General features: G+C 37.1%; 1 protein-coding gene across 1 annotated transcript in view; it reads right to left on the reverse strand.

Moving 5' to 3' along the window:
- Positions 1–1,422: 1,422 nt before the first annotated feature.
- vipr1b (vasoactive intestinal peptide receptor 1b) overlaps positions 1,423–13,674 on the reverse strand; it is a 56,444-nt gene continuing 44,192 nt past the window's right edge. The window contains exons 6-13 of the mRNA XM_037694113.1: positions 13,291–13,423; positions 9,998–10,151; positions 9,799–9,859; positions 9,642–9,714; positions 7,253–7,344; positions 6,593–6,722; positions 3,951–3,992; positions 1,423–1,614 (exon numbers count right to left, since the gene is read on the reverse strand). Of these exons, the coding sequence (XP_037550041.1) occupies positions 1,423–1,614; positions 3,951–3,992; positions 6,593–6,722; positions 7,253–7,344; positions 9,642–9,714; positions 9,799–9,859; positions 9,998–10,151; positions 13,291–13,423 (877 nt within the window). The remainder of the gene's footprint in view (positions 1,615–3,950; positions 3,993–6,592; positions 6,723–7,252; positions 7,345–9,641; positions 9,715–9,798; positions 9,860–9,997; positions 10,152–13,290; positions 13,424–13,674) is intronic.

Consider the following 13,674-nt stretch of genomic DNA (forward strand, 5'->3'; position numbering starts at 1 on the left):
CGTATACACTAGGTCTTTTAACTGTGTACTTTACAGTGTGATGTTTGGGTGTTTTCTTTTTATGGATTGTTTTTATTCGATTCTTGCATTTGTTTTGTGCACTTGTTTAATGAATTGTTTATTTTTTTTAACTGCTCAGGACAATGGATGAAATTTAGCTCGTGCTAATTCCATCACATTTATATTCATGGAATATTGATTAATGTGCATTGTCCTTTTACATAAATAAATGAAACTAAATTAGTGCAGAAAAGGGCATTTAGGTTCCAAACCAATCAGATTTACACTCATTCTTTTCTGAAGCTTTAAATTAGGGATGCATGATATTATCGGCATAGTATCGGTATCGGACGATATTAGCAATAAAGTTAAATATCGGACATCGGTCATTCCATCAAAACAACTCACCGATATAAAAGGTGCTGGTTTTTATATATACTGTATATATATATTAGATATTTATATAGTGTTACATCATTTTCAGCCCCTTTTAGGCTTCTGCATTTGGTAGCAGACCAAATTGACAAAGACTATGCAGAATAAAGTAGTATTTTAATTCCACAGTAGAGAAAGTTATGTAGTCTCTGTAAGTAGGTCTAGGGGAAAAAATATTGGTATTGGTATCAGTTATCGGCCAAATAAGTTTTAACATATTAGCATATCGGATATCGGCCAAAAATCCAATATTGTGCATCCCTACTTTAAATGTTGTGGAAATTCTGCATCAGTCTTAGTTGTTTTTTTTTAGTGGCTTTCTAAGTTTTATAACATTTTCCATCAACACTCACAGTCTGAACTTAAACACAACCAAAAATGTAATAACTCTTTTCTTTGCCTGTTTGTGGCTTTGCACTGTAAAAAGCATACATAATAAAACACACTGTTAAAAAAACATGTGTTTATCTCTAATGGTTCTAGCTTTGTTCATTTGGAGCTTGAGGGCTCTAAGTGACTTTTAATCAGTTCATTATTACGTGCTATTGAGTGTCTGCAGATGCAGTTCACATTTAGATGCCTTGTTTAACCACATTAATAGGCGACATGTCACTTTTCCCTGCGCCTGAGCACACAGGGACCCAAAAAACAATTTAGTAAATGATCCATAACAATACAGTAAATACAAAATAAACCTGTGTTCAAAATGTGCTCAAATGTGAAAGTCTAGTAAAAAATATTCATTGTTCGAATGTGCAAAATGACTCTGATGCAATTCATGAGAGTTTATTCACGCAAACGTTTCTTTAAGAATGGAGAGCAGGAGCTTTCTGGAAGCAGATTTACTCTTCTTTGTTTACAACACAACTTATGCTGATGACGGAGAGAAGATTTTTTTCATTCAAGAGCTCCCATACGTTGGGTCTGTGTGACAGATGTTTGGCACAAAAGCATTTTGAACAGCTTGTATGTCTTGGATTTTGTGAGTCATATACAAGACAAGTCATCTGGACAGGAGGACGAACCATGCCGTGCTTTGGGACTGCAGCGTGTCAACATGGTGATCTGGGTGCTGAAGGTGTTGCTGCTGCCGATGGATGGGTGTTGGTATTTGGTATCTGAGCCCATGTACCTCTGCAGGTGCCACCTCCGCCACTTCCTTTTGACCTCTGCTTGCACCTACAAGCAAACACCGGAGTGAAGAATGTGATTATGCAATAAAGTCCCAATCAGTCTGGACAAAACCATCACTGTTGCCAACTTCTGGGTAAGGAATGCTATTCTAAAAGTTGCTAAATGACACCATCACCTAATTTGCGTATTTGTTAATTTCAATTTAATTGTGATCTAGGCTGTAGAAGAGGTAAATATAAACAGAGGGACAAAAAGTGAGTAAAAACAACCTTATATGTGCATTTCAAATGAACTTTATGAAATAGTTCCATGACAAATTCTTTGCACAGACCCACATGCCTTAAATCAATTTTGTCACATATTGTTTAATGTCACATCAAACTTAGCATTTAAACTTATTTTTAGGGACTGTAGATGGAAATTAGCTAGAAAACTTGAATCTGGTACTGTGCACCTCTACTACATAAGAGTTTAATATCTTCTGTGCATGACAAAAATAAGCAAAATGGATAAAAAGAGATTTGAAAATAAAACTAATATTGGTGACGTGAGATGAACGTTATCTTTGCACATGCACGATTCATTTGCAGTATGAAGGTAGGGTGGTTCTCCTCTCTGACTGCAGCTGACATCGCTGCACGAGGCCAGTGACACAGACTGTCTGTCAGAGCTCTGAGACGGGCGAGGGGTAGGGTATATGCTATATAATACAAATGATCATTTATAATACTATGTATTGATTTATTAATTTATTTTTGTATTTAAATGGACAGCTTATGTTCATATTCAAATGTGAAATTCATTCATGTTGTTATAAACAAAAACTGGAATTCTAAAATGCTGCAAACTTAAAAGTTTGCAAAATGCAAATTTAACTAACTTTAATTTGAATATTTTCAAACTTTACTTCTTTTTTTTTTTTTATTGCTGTTGCTGATTGGAAAATTACCGTGGCATAGCCTCCTGAGTAATACTTCACAAAAATAAAAGTTTACAATAATAAAAAAAAAGTGTGCAGATGTGGTGCGATCTTTGGAAATCCATTTTAGAAAAGAAAAACAATGAAACTGTTGCGTTTCTTCCTTATTATTTCCATAATCAACAATAGATACTACATTTGTACAAAGAAAGTTTGATTTTCATTTATTGCGTCAACTGAACATTGAGTTATGAGGTCAAATATAATGTGGACTAAAACAAATAAAACATAAATAAGGCAAGTGAAGAGAAATGTTACATTTGCCTCGTTTTGTCTGAAACAATGCAGAGATTAAAAACCTGTTTTCTACCTTTATTTTAACATTATAGACATATAGTCGCATATAAGTCGCAGTTAAAATCCTTTAATTTTCTCAAAAATCGACAGTGAGCCTTATAGTTCGAAAAATACGGTACATAATCAAGTACTATAATATTTGAGGAAAAAATCTAATTCTTGATTTTAGCATTTGATATGAATCTTTGTGATTTAAAAATGAAATACAGCAAAATACTTTTTTTTTTTTAAATATCTAAATAGTTTAGTTTTAAATAATTTAAAAAAAGCATTGAAGTCTGTTGCTCCCGGCTGCAGCGAGTTTTAAAGCCGTGCGTATTTCAAAGGGTTGGGCTTTGCCACAGTGAGTGCTGCTTGTTTATGCGCTGCTTTCCTTCTTTTGTTTGAAATGTGATAATATCATGAAGCTTTACGTGCATGGCAGTCCAGTTCGAGAAATTTTCTGCATGGAGAAAATTTAAAATATCACATTTCAAGTCCCTGTTCAGCATTTTGTCTTTTGCAGAGTAAAGTGGAGTTAATTTACTTTAGTTGGAATTTTACGTACATTTTATTTCACAACATTGGTTTTGACATAGTACCTGATAAACATCAGAATATATAGCTTAAATTGTTCTTTGTTGCTATAATAGATTGATCATCATTACATTTAATGTGCGGCCTTAGCCAGCGTAGAGTAATTACTTAAGTGCCGTTCTCGAGGTTTCATTGATTAAAAAAATCTAATAAAACCTCACAACTAGAAGGCTTGAAGCTTAAATGAGGACATCTGAAAGTTTCACCAGATTACAATTCAGGCAGCGTAGAGTCAAATGATTCGATCCGGCTCAGCTCTGAGAACATAAATAATCTCTCCACAAAGTCTCCGCAGACACCCCTCTGCCAAAGAGACGGCTCCTTTTACACTAAAGCCGTCCCGCCTGGCAGACAGACCGCAGAGAATAAGTCAGAGGGAGAAACGAGGGCTCCTGCTTTAAGTTCCATCTACTTTACAGGACGGTCTATGAATATAAATGTTGCACTTAGGAATGAGAAGCTAAAGCAGCAGTTTGCAGCTGCACGGCAGTCAAACTGTGTATATACAAGCAATGTTTACATCACCCACCTCAGCGTTCAGGAAGCAGTAAAGGACTGCAACCACGAAGCCCTAAAGAGAAAGAAACGCACAGATGAAGGGGCCATAACATGTCACATTTTGTCTTTACAACTGTTAGCAACTTTAAATATAACACACCTGCTCTTTCCATTACAAACGATAAGTTAAACTCATTCACCCATACAGCTCTGATACACATGTATAAATAAAAAGTACTGTGCAAAAGTTTGAAACTCTGATTTCTTTATATTTTGCTTCCAAGGAGCCAGACTGTCTTGTAATCTTCTAAAGTGGTCTTGAGTGGAGGTTCTCCGTTGTTTTTCTTTAGCTATTTTTATTCTTTTTATTTTGGCCCAGTCTTTGAACCAGTGTGTACTTAAAAAAATGAGAAAAGCGAATAAGTGGGAGAGGAGACAAGAGGAAGTGTCCAGCTGAACAAAAACTACCTTCAGCAGATGAAGAGTGTCTGAAAATTATGGGGTTAAAATAAATAAATAAATAAATAAATAAAAATCTAGGACAGGCTTGAGAGAGGCATCGCCCTTCAACCGACAGCTCATCAAGAATCGACCTTTTGGTGCGAAAATACTATTTGCTGTGTCAAACTGTGCTATCTGGAGCTCTTTTATCCATTTAGATAAGAAAAACGAGCAAACTGTGTCTTTGCGACAGGATGCTAATAATAAAGAGCCTCAACTTCTGTAAAATTGCCTCTATAATAATGTAATTGGGTATAAAACAATAACCATACTATTATTAACAATAAAACACTACTAGAATTGTTTTGTTTTTGGTAACACTTTACAATAAGGTACACAAAAGTTGATCAATTACTAAGGAACGCCTCAGGAACGAATCAGGAGCTAAGTTGACCAGTACTTACTGGGGAACCCACAGCCAAACCTTATTAGGGGACTACTGGTTAGTTATTTTGTAAATCAAGAGGAAATAATCAAGAACTAATGGGTAGTTACTAAGGAAACCAAAGAGGAACGAATCAGGAGCTAACGGGTAGTTGACCACTGGGGAACACGCAGCCAAGTCTTATCAGAGAGTCAAAGTCAGAGTCAGAGATTCTTTATTGTCTTTCGCACCACATGTGGTACATGTGGTGGAGCGAAATTATGTGCACAGGGTCCCAGTTACATCCAACAATAAAAATGTAAAAGAAAAACAATAATAACATCTAAGATATGAACTAAGAAAAACATCAATTAAAAATACTCTAAGCACTAATAGTGTAAAAACATTACGTCGAACAGCAGAACGAACATGAGTCTGTGTGAGCAGATGAGCATGCATGAACACATCAACATGAAACAGATCAGCAGCAACATTGAAACAGATCAGCAGCAACATGATGTGATTTTTCACAGTGATTATTCTAATTAGAGATTCATGAGTCTAACAGCCTCAGGGTAGAAGCTGTTCCTCAGTCTAGTGGTTCTACACTTAATGCTCCTCAACCTCCTTCCTGAGGGGAGCGGGGCAAAAAGTGTGTGTGCAGGGTGAGTGGGGTCCTTTATGATGAAGGTGGCCCTCTTCCTGCATCTAGAGGTGTAGATGTCTGTGATGGTGGGGAGACTGACTCCAACAGTCTTCTGTGCAGCCTTCACCACTCTCTGCAAAGCTTTTCTTCATGCAGCTGTGCAGCCTCCATGCCACACATCGATGCTGGAGCACAGGATGCTCTCCACTGCACACCTGTAGAAGGAGGTGAGGACTGACCTTCCCAGACCAGCTCGTCTCAGCCGTCTAAGAAAGTAAAGTCTCTGATGAGTTTTCTTGATCAGGCTGGTGGTGTTGTTGCTCAAGCTGAGGTTGTCATTCAAGTGTACACCCAATTACTTGTAGTTGGAGACCACTTCCACCACAGATCATCTTATGTTCAGGAGGGTGTAGGTGTGTTTGTTCCTTCTGAAGTCCATTATTAAGTCTATTATTAGGGGACTACTGGTTAGTTATCTTGTAAATTAAGAGGAACTAATCAAGAACTAATGTTACCATGGAAACCAAAGATGACTGAATAAGGAGCTAACAGTAGGTAATGGTCAGGTAGTGATTAAGTAATGATTGGTTCCTCAGTAAGTACTTGGTTCACTACATCAGTGAACAAAATAACAGCCAGTCAATGATTTGGTACTCAGTAAGTGATAATCAGACATTAAGATGACACCAGTAGAAGATTATGAAATTGCTAATCAGTGGTAAGAAGCAAATAAAATCAGTAATCACAAGGAAACAGGGTTTTTGATAATTACGAGCTGTGACCTCACTGGTGCAGGGTTTATTCAGAACCCAAACGGAGGATTTCTCCTCTGTTTCTGTGGTAACAAACCAGTAGTCCCCTAATAAGGTTTGGCTGTGTGTTCCCCATTAAGTACTGGTTAACTACTCATTAGCTCCTGATTCGTTCTTCTTTGATTTTCTTAATAACTACCCATTAGTTCTTGATTAGTTCCTCTTCATTTACAAGGTAACTAACCAGTAGTCCCGTAACAAGGTTTGGCTGTATGTTCCCCAGCAAATACTGGTTAACTACGCATTAGCTCCTGATTTGTTCCTGATTCGTTCCTGAGGCATTTCCTAGTAGGTAAGCACATTTTGTGTAACTTATTGTAAAGTGTTACCTTGTTTGTTTGTTTTTTTACCTGAAACGATCCCAGGATTAAGTCAAAAATCAGCCGTAACTCTGTCTTCACTTGTTCCGGGATGAAAGCAAACACGATGAAATTTATTCCAAACAGAGGGATCAAAAGCAGCGTGGATTTCGCAAGTCTCCTGCAACGACAAGGCAAAATTTAAATTTCTCTCTCCAGCGAAACCAATTCCAAATCTGTCTCTGTACACACCAATAGTGAAATGCGACTTGAGCACTTTTCATTTTACATTTCATCTCAGCAGACCAGAAATGGGAAAAAACACCATTAAAAATGTCAGTGGGAGAATAGCTCAAGCATTATGGCTGGTGTATGAGATGCTCTCTATCACAGAAGATTCACTTAAAAACACACCGAGACCAACGCACTGAGCAGTTTGTTGAACATCACATGAAAGGAAAAGAAGTTTCCCTCCTAAAGTGAAAAAGTATCAGACATAGCTCTATTGTTTCTGAGTGTTTAACAAAAATGGTCATCAGTTCTGTAAATGTTACTTTAAGCTTTGCAAAATAAGTTTGCTCAAGATAATATTTGATAATCCTTTTAAAGAAAGGAGTTTGGTTATTCAGAATACTAAAACAAAGAAGTTTTCATCAAAAATTCTTACTTAAAACAAATAATACAACCAGAAAAAGGCATTTCTGTACGCACAAATACTGGTTGGACTCGTTTCTTCCAATATCTGGGCAGTTGATCTTCTGGCGAAGTATTCGAATGATGCAGATGAAAAGAACAAAGTTCATCTGTGGATGATAATTATCAAAAAGGGATGAGGAAAATTGGATTTTAAATTAGATTTAATTCATATCCACCATTTGCACAATGCTATGAATATAATTGAACACAAACATGATGGTAATGTAAAGGTTTATAAAATAGTGTCAGAATAAATTGCTGCAATTGTTTTTGGAAAGTGCAGTTGCTTTAAGATGGCAGAAACCCACTTTGATCTTGGATCTGCTCGGAGTAGCAGTCAGCTTGTCAATCCAGTTAGAAATAATATTCATTTCTTTAAAGTGATTTTGGTTAAATAGCTATCTACAGCAGGTTAGAGTTGCATTCAGGAACAAAAAATCCGATCCGACCGGCCCCAGCCTGCAGTCATAATTTCCGAACCCCACCGACCCGACGAATTAACAGTAATTACACGTCCGAACCTGGAAAACAAAACAGACATTTTTAATTAGTTATTAACAGTCGGGGACGTGCAGCTGAATAAAAGGGGCATGAGATTGGAGCTGAGAGGATGTTTGTACTTTCATGGCCCTCAAAGAGCATTTAAACCCCGTTTCTGCCTGCATTCTTCTGAATTACTGAGACACGCGGACAATTCTGACACACGCATCTGCTTTGGGATCTCACCTGTTTGGGTCGTCGGCCGCGCGCATCCACTGAGTGCAGCGGCAGAATGAACGTCCATTTAGGCTGATGGATCGCTGCCTGGCAGTACAGTCCCATCTGAAGCTCAGCTGAACTTTTTACCTCTTTCAAGGCCGGTCAGCTCACGGTGAAATGGCCACGTGTGACTGGTGGATGTATGGCAGACCATGTTATATAATTGGATTGCAGCTGATCCTGACCTAATTAAATGCCCGATACCGACAAGGCCCGCCTATCAATTACATTATAACGGCCCAGCCCTAATCCAGGTCAGTCTAGACCAGGTTTCGGGTTTGGGTTAGAAATGACAGCTCTACAGCAGGTAGAGCTGTCATTTCTAACTCAGGCCAGGCCCGGCTCGACCCGAAATTCGGGCCAGATCGGGCCAAAATAATGTGCTCGATGGACGGGCCGTGTCGGTCTTGTGCTATGGTGCGGTTTTACGATCATACAACACAAAGAAAAGTAAATAAGAATGCACAATATATGTAAAATTGTGTTACTCTGCTTGTTGAGGAGGAGGCAGTAAGTTTACTATGTTGAGGATGAGGAAAAGAAAATAGACTGTTAATCAGTCTGTGAAAAGAGAGAGTAGCGCTGATGCATTGCGGAACAATTGCGATGTGGCCCCGCCCACCGTTTGCTCTAATCACACATCTGAGGGTTTGCAATTGACCCTGACCGGCTGGTTGAGAAAGGTAAAACAAAAAGCCCAGTTACGCTTCATATGGACAACGGGATCATTAGCCGTGCGTCCACTGACCGGCCAGTTGAAAGAGTTAAAAAAAAGACATAATCTTCATCTTTAGAGAGTATTATTTAGGCTATTTATTTTGTATCTTAATATTCATTTGGTGACTTGTTAATAAACAAAAAATCGTATATCTTTCTTTCTTTGAAATATGTTTTTAAAACTATCATGTCTAATTGATTTGCTTACAAAAGCAGTAAAAGCTTAAAAAATTATATACGGGCTAGGGCTGGGCCGGGTCAGATAGGCCTGAATGCAACTAACAGCAGGTAAGATACTAACTATTCATGATATTTCTACAAAACCCCACTACTGATGATCCAAACCTGATGGCCTTAAGAAAGCCAGAAAATCAATAAAAATCCATGTTTTATCCAACAGATATGGAGTTTTGTTTACAACAGGATCAAATAAAAAATCCTGATGCTAAATGTCATGTTGTGTTCTGAATGGATGGAAGAAAATATGGATATTTAAACTGTTGTTTCAGGTTAAACTCTGAACTTAATGAGAAAAACACAATGTGAGCTGACAGTCTGACCCACTATAAAGTAACTGGACCTCAACACACATCAGTGAATGATGAGAGTTGGTTAACAACTTATAGATACATTATATTAAGATCTAACTCATCCTAAAACCTGTAAATCATCCTGACACACTCCACATTTATCCTCTTTCAAATCTCTGTTTAGCTTAAGATTTCTGCAAATGTTACTTGGCTCAGAAAATGAGAAATAATGACAGCTTTTCTAAGTAAAATGAGAATAGTGACATCAGTTCACCTTCTCTGTTTTGAAATCCAGTAGGGATATATATCACACATCTTCCCTTTATGGAAAGTTGGAAAAGTTTGTTCAAAAAGATCAAAATGTCTGTGATTTAATTTTTTTTTTCTCGTAAACTTACAAAGATTGATGCTAAAATTGGAGTTTTAATAATCCACCAGAACACGTCTGTATTTTCAATAATGTCCCAGCACCTGGTGAGACATAAAACAATAGTGCCAATTTGAAAAATCAAAAGGAAAATCAAAGATTTTGCAGTTCTGTGCTGTTTCTCTCACCCCACATCATTATAGTAGGCTTTGGCAATGCTCCAAGCTGTGATGAAAACTGCTGGACCCCCTGAGGACAGGACATATGAATATACATAAAGTAACATTAAACCAAAATCAAAAATATTATTGTATTTCTCTGGCAAGACTGCATCTCTGTTTTCTGCATTCACTCTATAATGGCATAGAAAAAAGGACACAATCTCACCCCAGCCGATCAGAATGTAAGCCCAGAAATATTTCCTCTCGGAGAAAAAAGACACGGCCAGCAATGCGTGAAGATAAAGGCCCTCCACCAGGAGCCAGAAGAAACTGGCCATAATACAATACTGAAAGAACACAATTACTGCTTTGCAGCCAACCTAACAATGGACACAAAAGAAAGAAATTACAGTTTTCACATTTCCTAACCTATATCTGATATATCAGACAAGATTTAGACGCAAGACAGCTAGGTGAAAAGTTCATATGACATATACTGTATGTGAAGGACAAGGAAGGTGGTAAATTTGTATACGTTAGCATCAAGGTTAGACATATTTATAAGTGATATCCTGATGCATGCTCAATAATCCAGGTAGAAAAATCTAAAAAAGTTAAATCTGGTCCTCTGGACATTCAACAAAACAAAACAAAAAAAATTGTAGAAACGTTTCGTCTTTCATCCGAAAGACTTCTTCAGTCTGAGGTGCTGTATTCAGCTCAGTCTTATAAATAGCACCTTCTCAGAGTGGATCAACCAGTTTGCTGCTGACAACCAAAACCAGCTGCTCACATGGTCAAGAAGGACCATCAGCCTAACGATGGATCATTAGCGTTGTTGAGAGCTTTGCATGTTAGAAGTAAGATTTTGAATCATATTCTGAATTTGCTAATGGAGAGAAGCTAAAACTGGAGAAGTATCTCTCCTATTAACTCTCATTAAAACTGGCAGCAGCATTTTGGATCAACTAAAGACTTAAATAACTTTTGGACACACAGATAATATATAGTTGCAATAGTCCAGCCCAGATGTGATAAATGCATGGACCAGTTTTTCTGATCCATGCATATTACAATGTTTGATGTAAGGCCATAATTGGCCATAATTCCTGAATCAAGATCAGGCTTCCTAAGTAACGGTTTATTTTACAACTTTAAAGCACTCTGGTACGTAACCATTCATTAGAGACAAATTAAGCGGATCCAATATGTGGAAATTAAATAGGGGAAACACCTTTTTAAACAGTCTGTTTGGGATGGGATCTAGCAGACATGTTGATGGTTTGGACGAAGCTATTATTTTTGACAATTCAGATAGCTCAATAGGACAAAAACAGTCCAAACATAAATCAAGTTCTAGTGACATTTCTAAAGCTGCCTCATCTGACAAGGAATTGGAGGCAATGGTAGGAAGGATGGTGTAAAGCTTTTCTCTAATTCAAATTCTGTAATTTATATATAATCTCATTAAGTTATCACTACTTATAGCTGTAGGGATACATGGCTCAACAGAGATGCGCGTCTTTGGTCGATGAGAGGAAACCGGAGTACCCAGAGAAAACCCATGCATGCACAGAGATAATATGCAAACTCCACCCAGAAAGGTCCCCGGTTAGAAGTTGATCAGGCAACCTTCTCGCTGACAAGCAGCAGCTCTGCCAACTGCACCACTGTGCCACCATACCATTTTAAAAAAATGTGTATGTGGATAAGGTCACTTAATTATATGCCAACATATGCTAGCACATCACGCAAAACATCAAAATGCAAGGTGGTGGGCGATAGATTTCTTCAAGGAACGTTACTTTCACTTTTATAATGAAACCGTATTAAAATTGTACTCGTCATTACAAATGTGTATTAAATGACCCAAGTACTACAGCTCCTGTTTTATGAAGTGAGTTACAATTTAAGGTGTCCAGAACATAAATTCTGATTAAAACAATCCAAAAAGTTTACTTTACAAGCAAACTTTATACAATTACAGTCCTGTTAGTTTAGTGTTTGACATGAGCAGTTTTGTGCACGTCAGAGTCAATAGATTTATCTACACATTTCAGTGCAAGTAGCTTATGTTACAAACCTGCATGCAAAAAAACTCTAATAAAACTGTGCTGTGGGGCTGAAAAACATGTCCCACTGGGGATATAAAGTGATATATGTAATCATATTTGAATGGACAAATATGATGGGAGTTAGAAAACAAAACATAACAGTGTTATATTTAGTGGTTTAAAGTATGAGTGTTTTTTTTTTTTTTACTTTCTTTGATGTTTAAAGGGTCAGTTAAAAAGAGTGGGTAAACTTTATTTCTAGACATTTTATTACAGAAATTTATTTCGAATAGAAGACAACCAGAAAACATTTTGTACAGTGGCATTCATAATTACCAGGACTTAGATGAGAGCATTGGCCTATTTTCTATAGTATCTATAAGTTACTGATGAGAAAACTCTTTACAAATACTATATTTTGTCTGTTTTATCACAGGCGTGCTTAGAGAGGTTTGCTTTCACTTAAAAGAAGTGAAGTTCAGTCTGAGCTCATACACACCTCAGTATAAAGTTTACAGCAAGATTAGTACATGAAAAAACTACTGTACAACTAATACTAAAGTGTAGACAAAGGACAAGCAGCAAAGGATGCAGAAAAAAAAACTTTAAAACCAATAAAATAATGAGCACTTCACCAGTAAATCTGTCTGTGTAACACGTTTCCAAACCTATCTCTAACAGCAGCTGGCTCCTGTCAAGCGTTAAAAGTTTTAATAATACAAGATCTGGCCAGAGATCTAATAGAAACACTCTGAGGTTTTGCTTGTTGTGTGGCCAAACTGTAAAACATAAACCGCTGTGCCCGATTGTGGCCTGGAGGCTCTCTGTTCTGAAATACATATTTGGTGCCTTATCACTGTATTTTGAGTTGTGTCTGTTATAATGTCAGAGGGAAACTTAAATGAACTTTTTTTTAAATCAGTTTGATGATATGACTGCATATTTATTGCAAGCATCAGTTAATTAAAGGGTGTATCAATGGAGAACCCACTAATAAAACTTAGTAGATGTTTCTTGTCCACACTGATGAGAATTTTGGTGGGAAAACACAAACTCGCTCAATAATGAGTTTGTGTTCATAATGTTATGGCTGATCAGTATAACTCATCTATATATTTTTTTATTTTATTTTATTTTTTTATTGCCTTCTCCATTGCATATGTCTGATAAAAACTTTGCTCCTTTTTTGGTAAAAAAATAAATAATGTATTCAGAAATAAGCCAAATGGTAAATTAATAAGTGTGCTCCAACAAAGTAAAGTCAGGTCCTTTGGGCAGATTTTTTTTAAAATCCATCCAGAGGACCTGACTTAACTTTGTTAGATTTTTCTACCTGGATTATTGAGCATGCATCAAGATATTAATAAGTTTATTGCATGAAATCAACAAAGAAAGCAAACTTCCACAAGCTTTTCAGCCCAAAACTCCTAAATCAAACAGCAGCATATTGAAACAATGAACTCACCGAGCCTGAAGAGCAGTTGTCCACCTCCCCAACTTCGTAAAGGACCACATCCTTGATAAACACGGCGATGGCCTTCAGGATGAACGCCACAAACAAATGCATGTGGATGTAGTTCCTTGTGCAGTGGAGTTTTCTGCACACAAAAATATTTAAAAAATGCAAATCAGGACAAACAAATCAGTTAAAAGGGTCTATGTGTTAATTGCATAAAGTCTTCAGAGTTAATGGCGTAAAATAACAGCAAATTACAGACTGAATTAAAGTATAATCAGGCCTCTGAATACATTTAGTTGCTAAGTGGGTGGATTCACTTCAGAACAGATTGTATGATTTTTATGGTCCTTTATACATCTCAACAAAGCAGACAAGAGAGGTAAATTTCCA

The sequence above is a fragment of the Nematolebias whitei genome, chromosome 20 (genome assembly GCF_014905685.2).
Source record: "Nematolebias whitei isolate Nwh7 chromosome 20, NemWhi1, whole genome shotgun sequence".
Classification (NCBI taxonomy): Eukaryota; Metazoa; Chordata; class Actinopteri; order Cyprinodontiformes; family Rivulidae; genus Nematolebias; species Nematolebias whitei.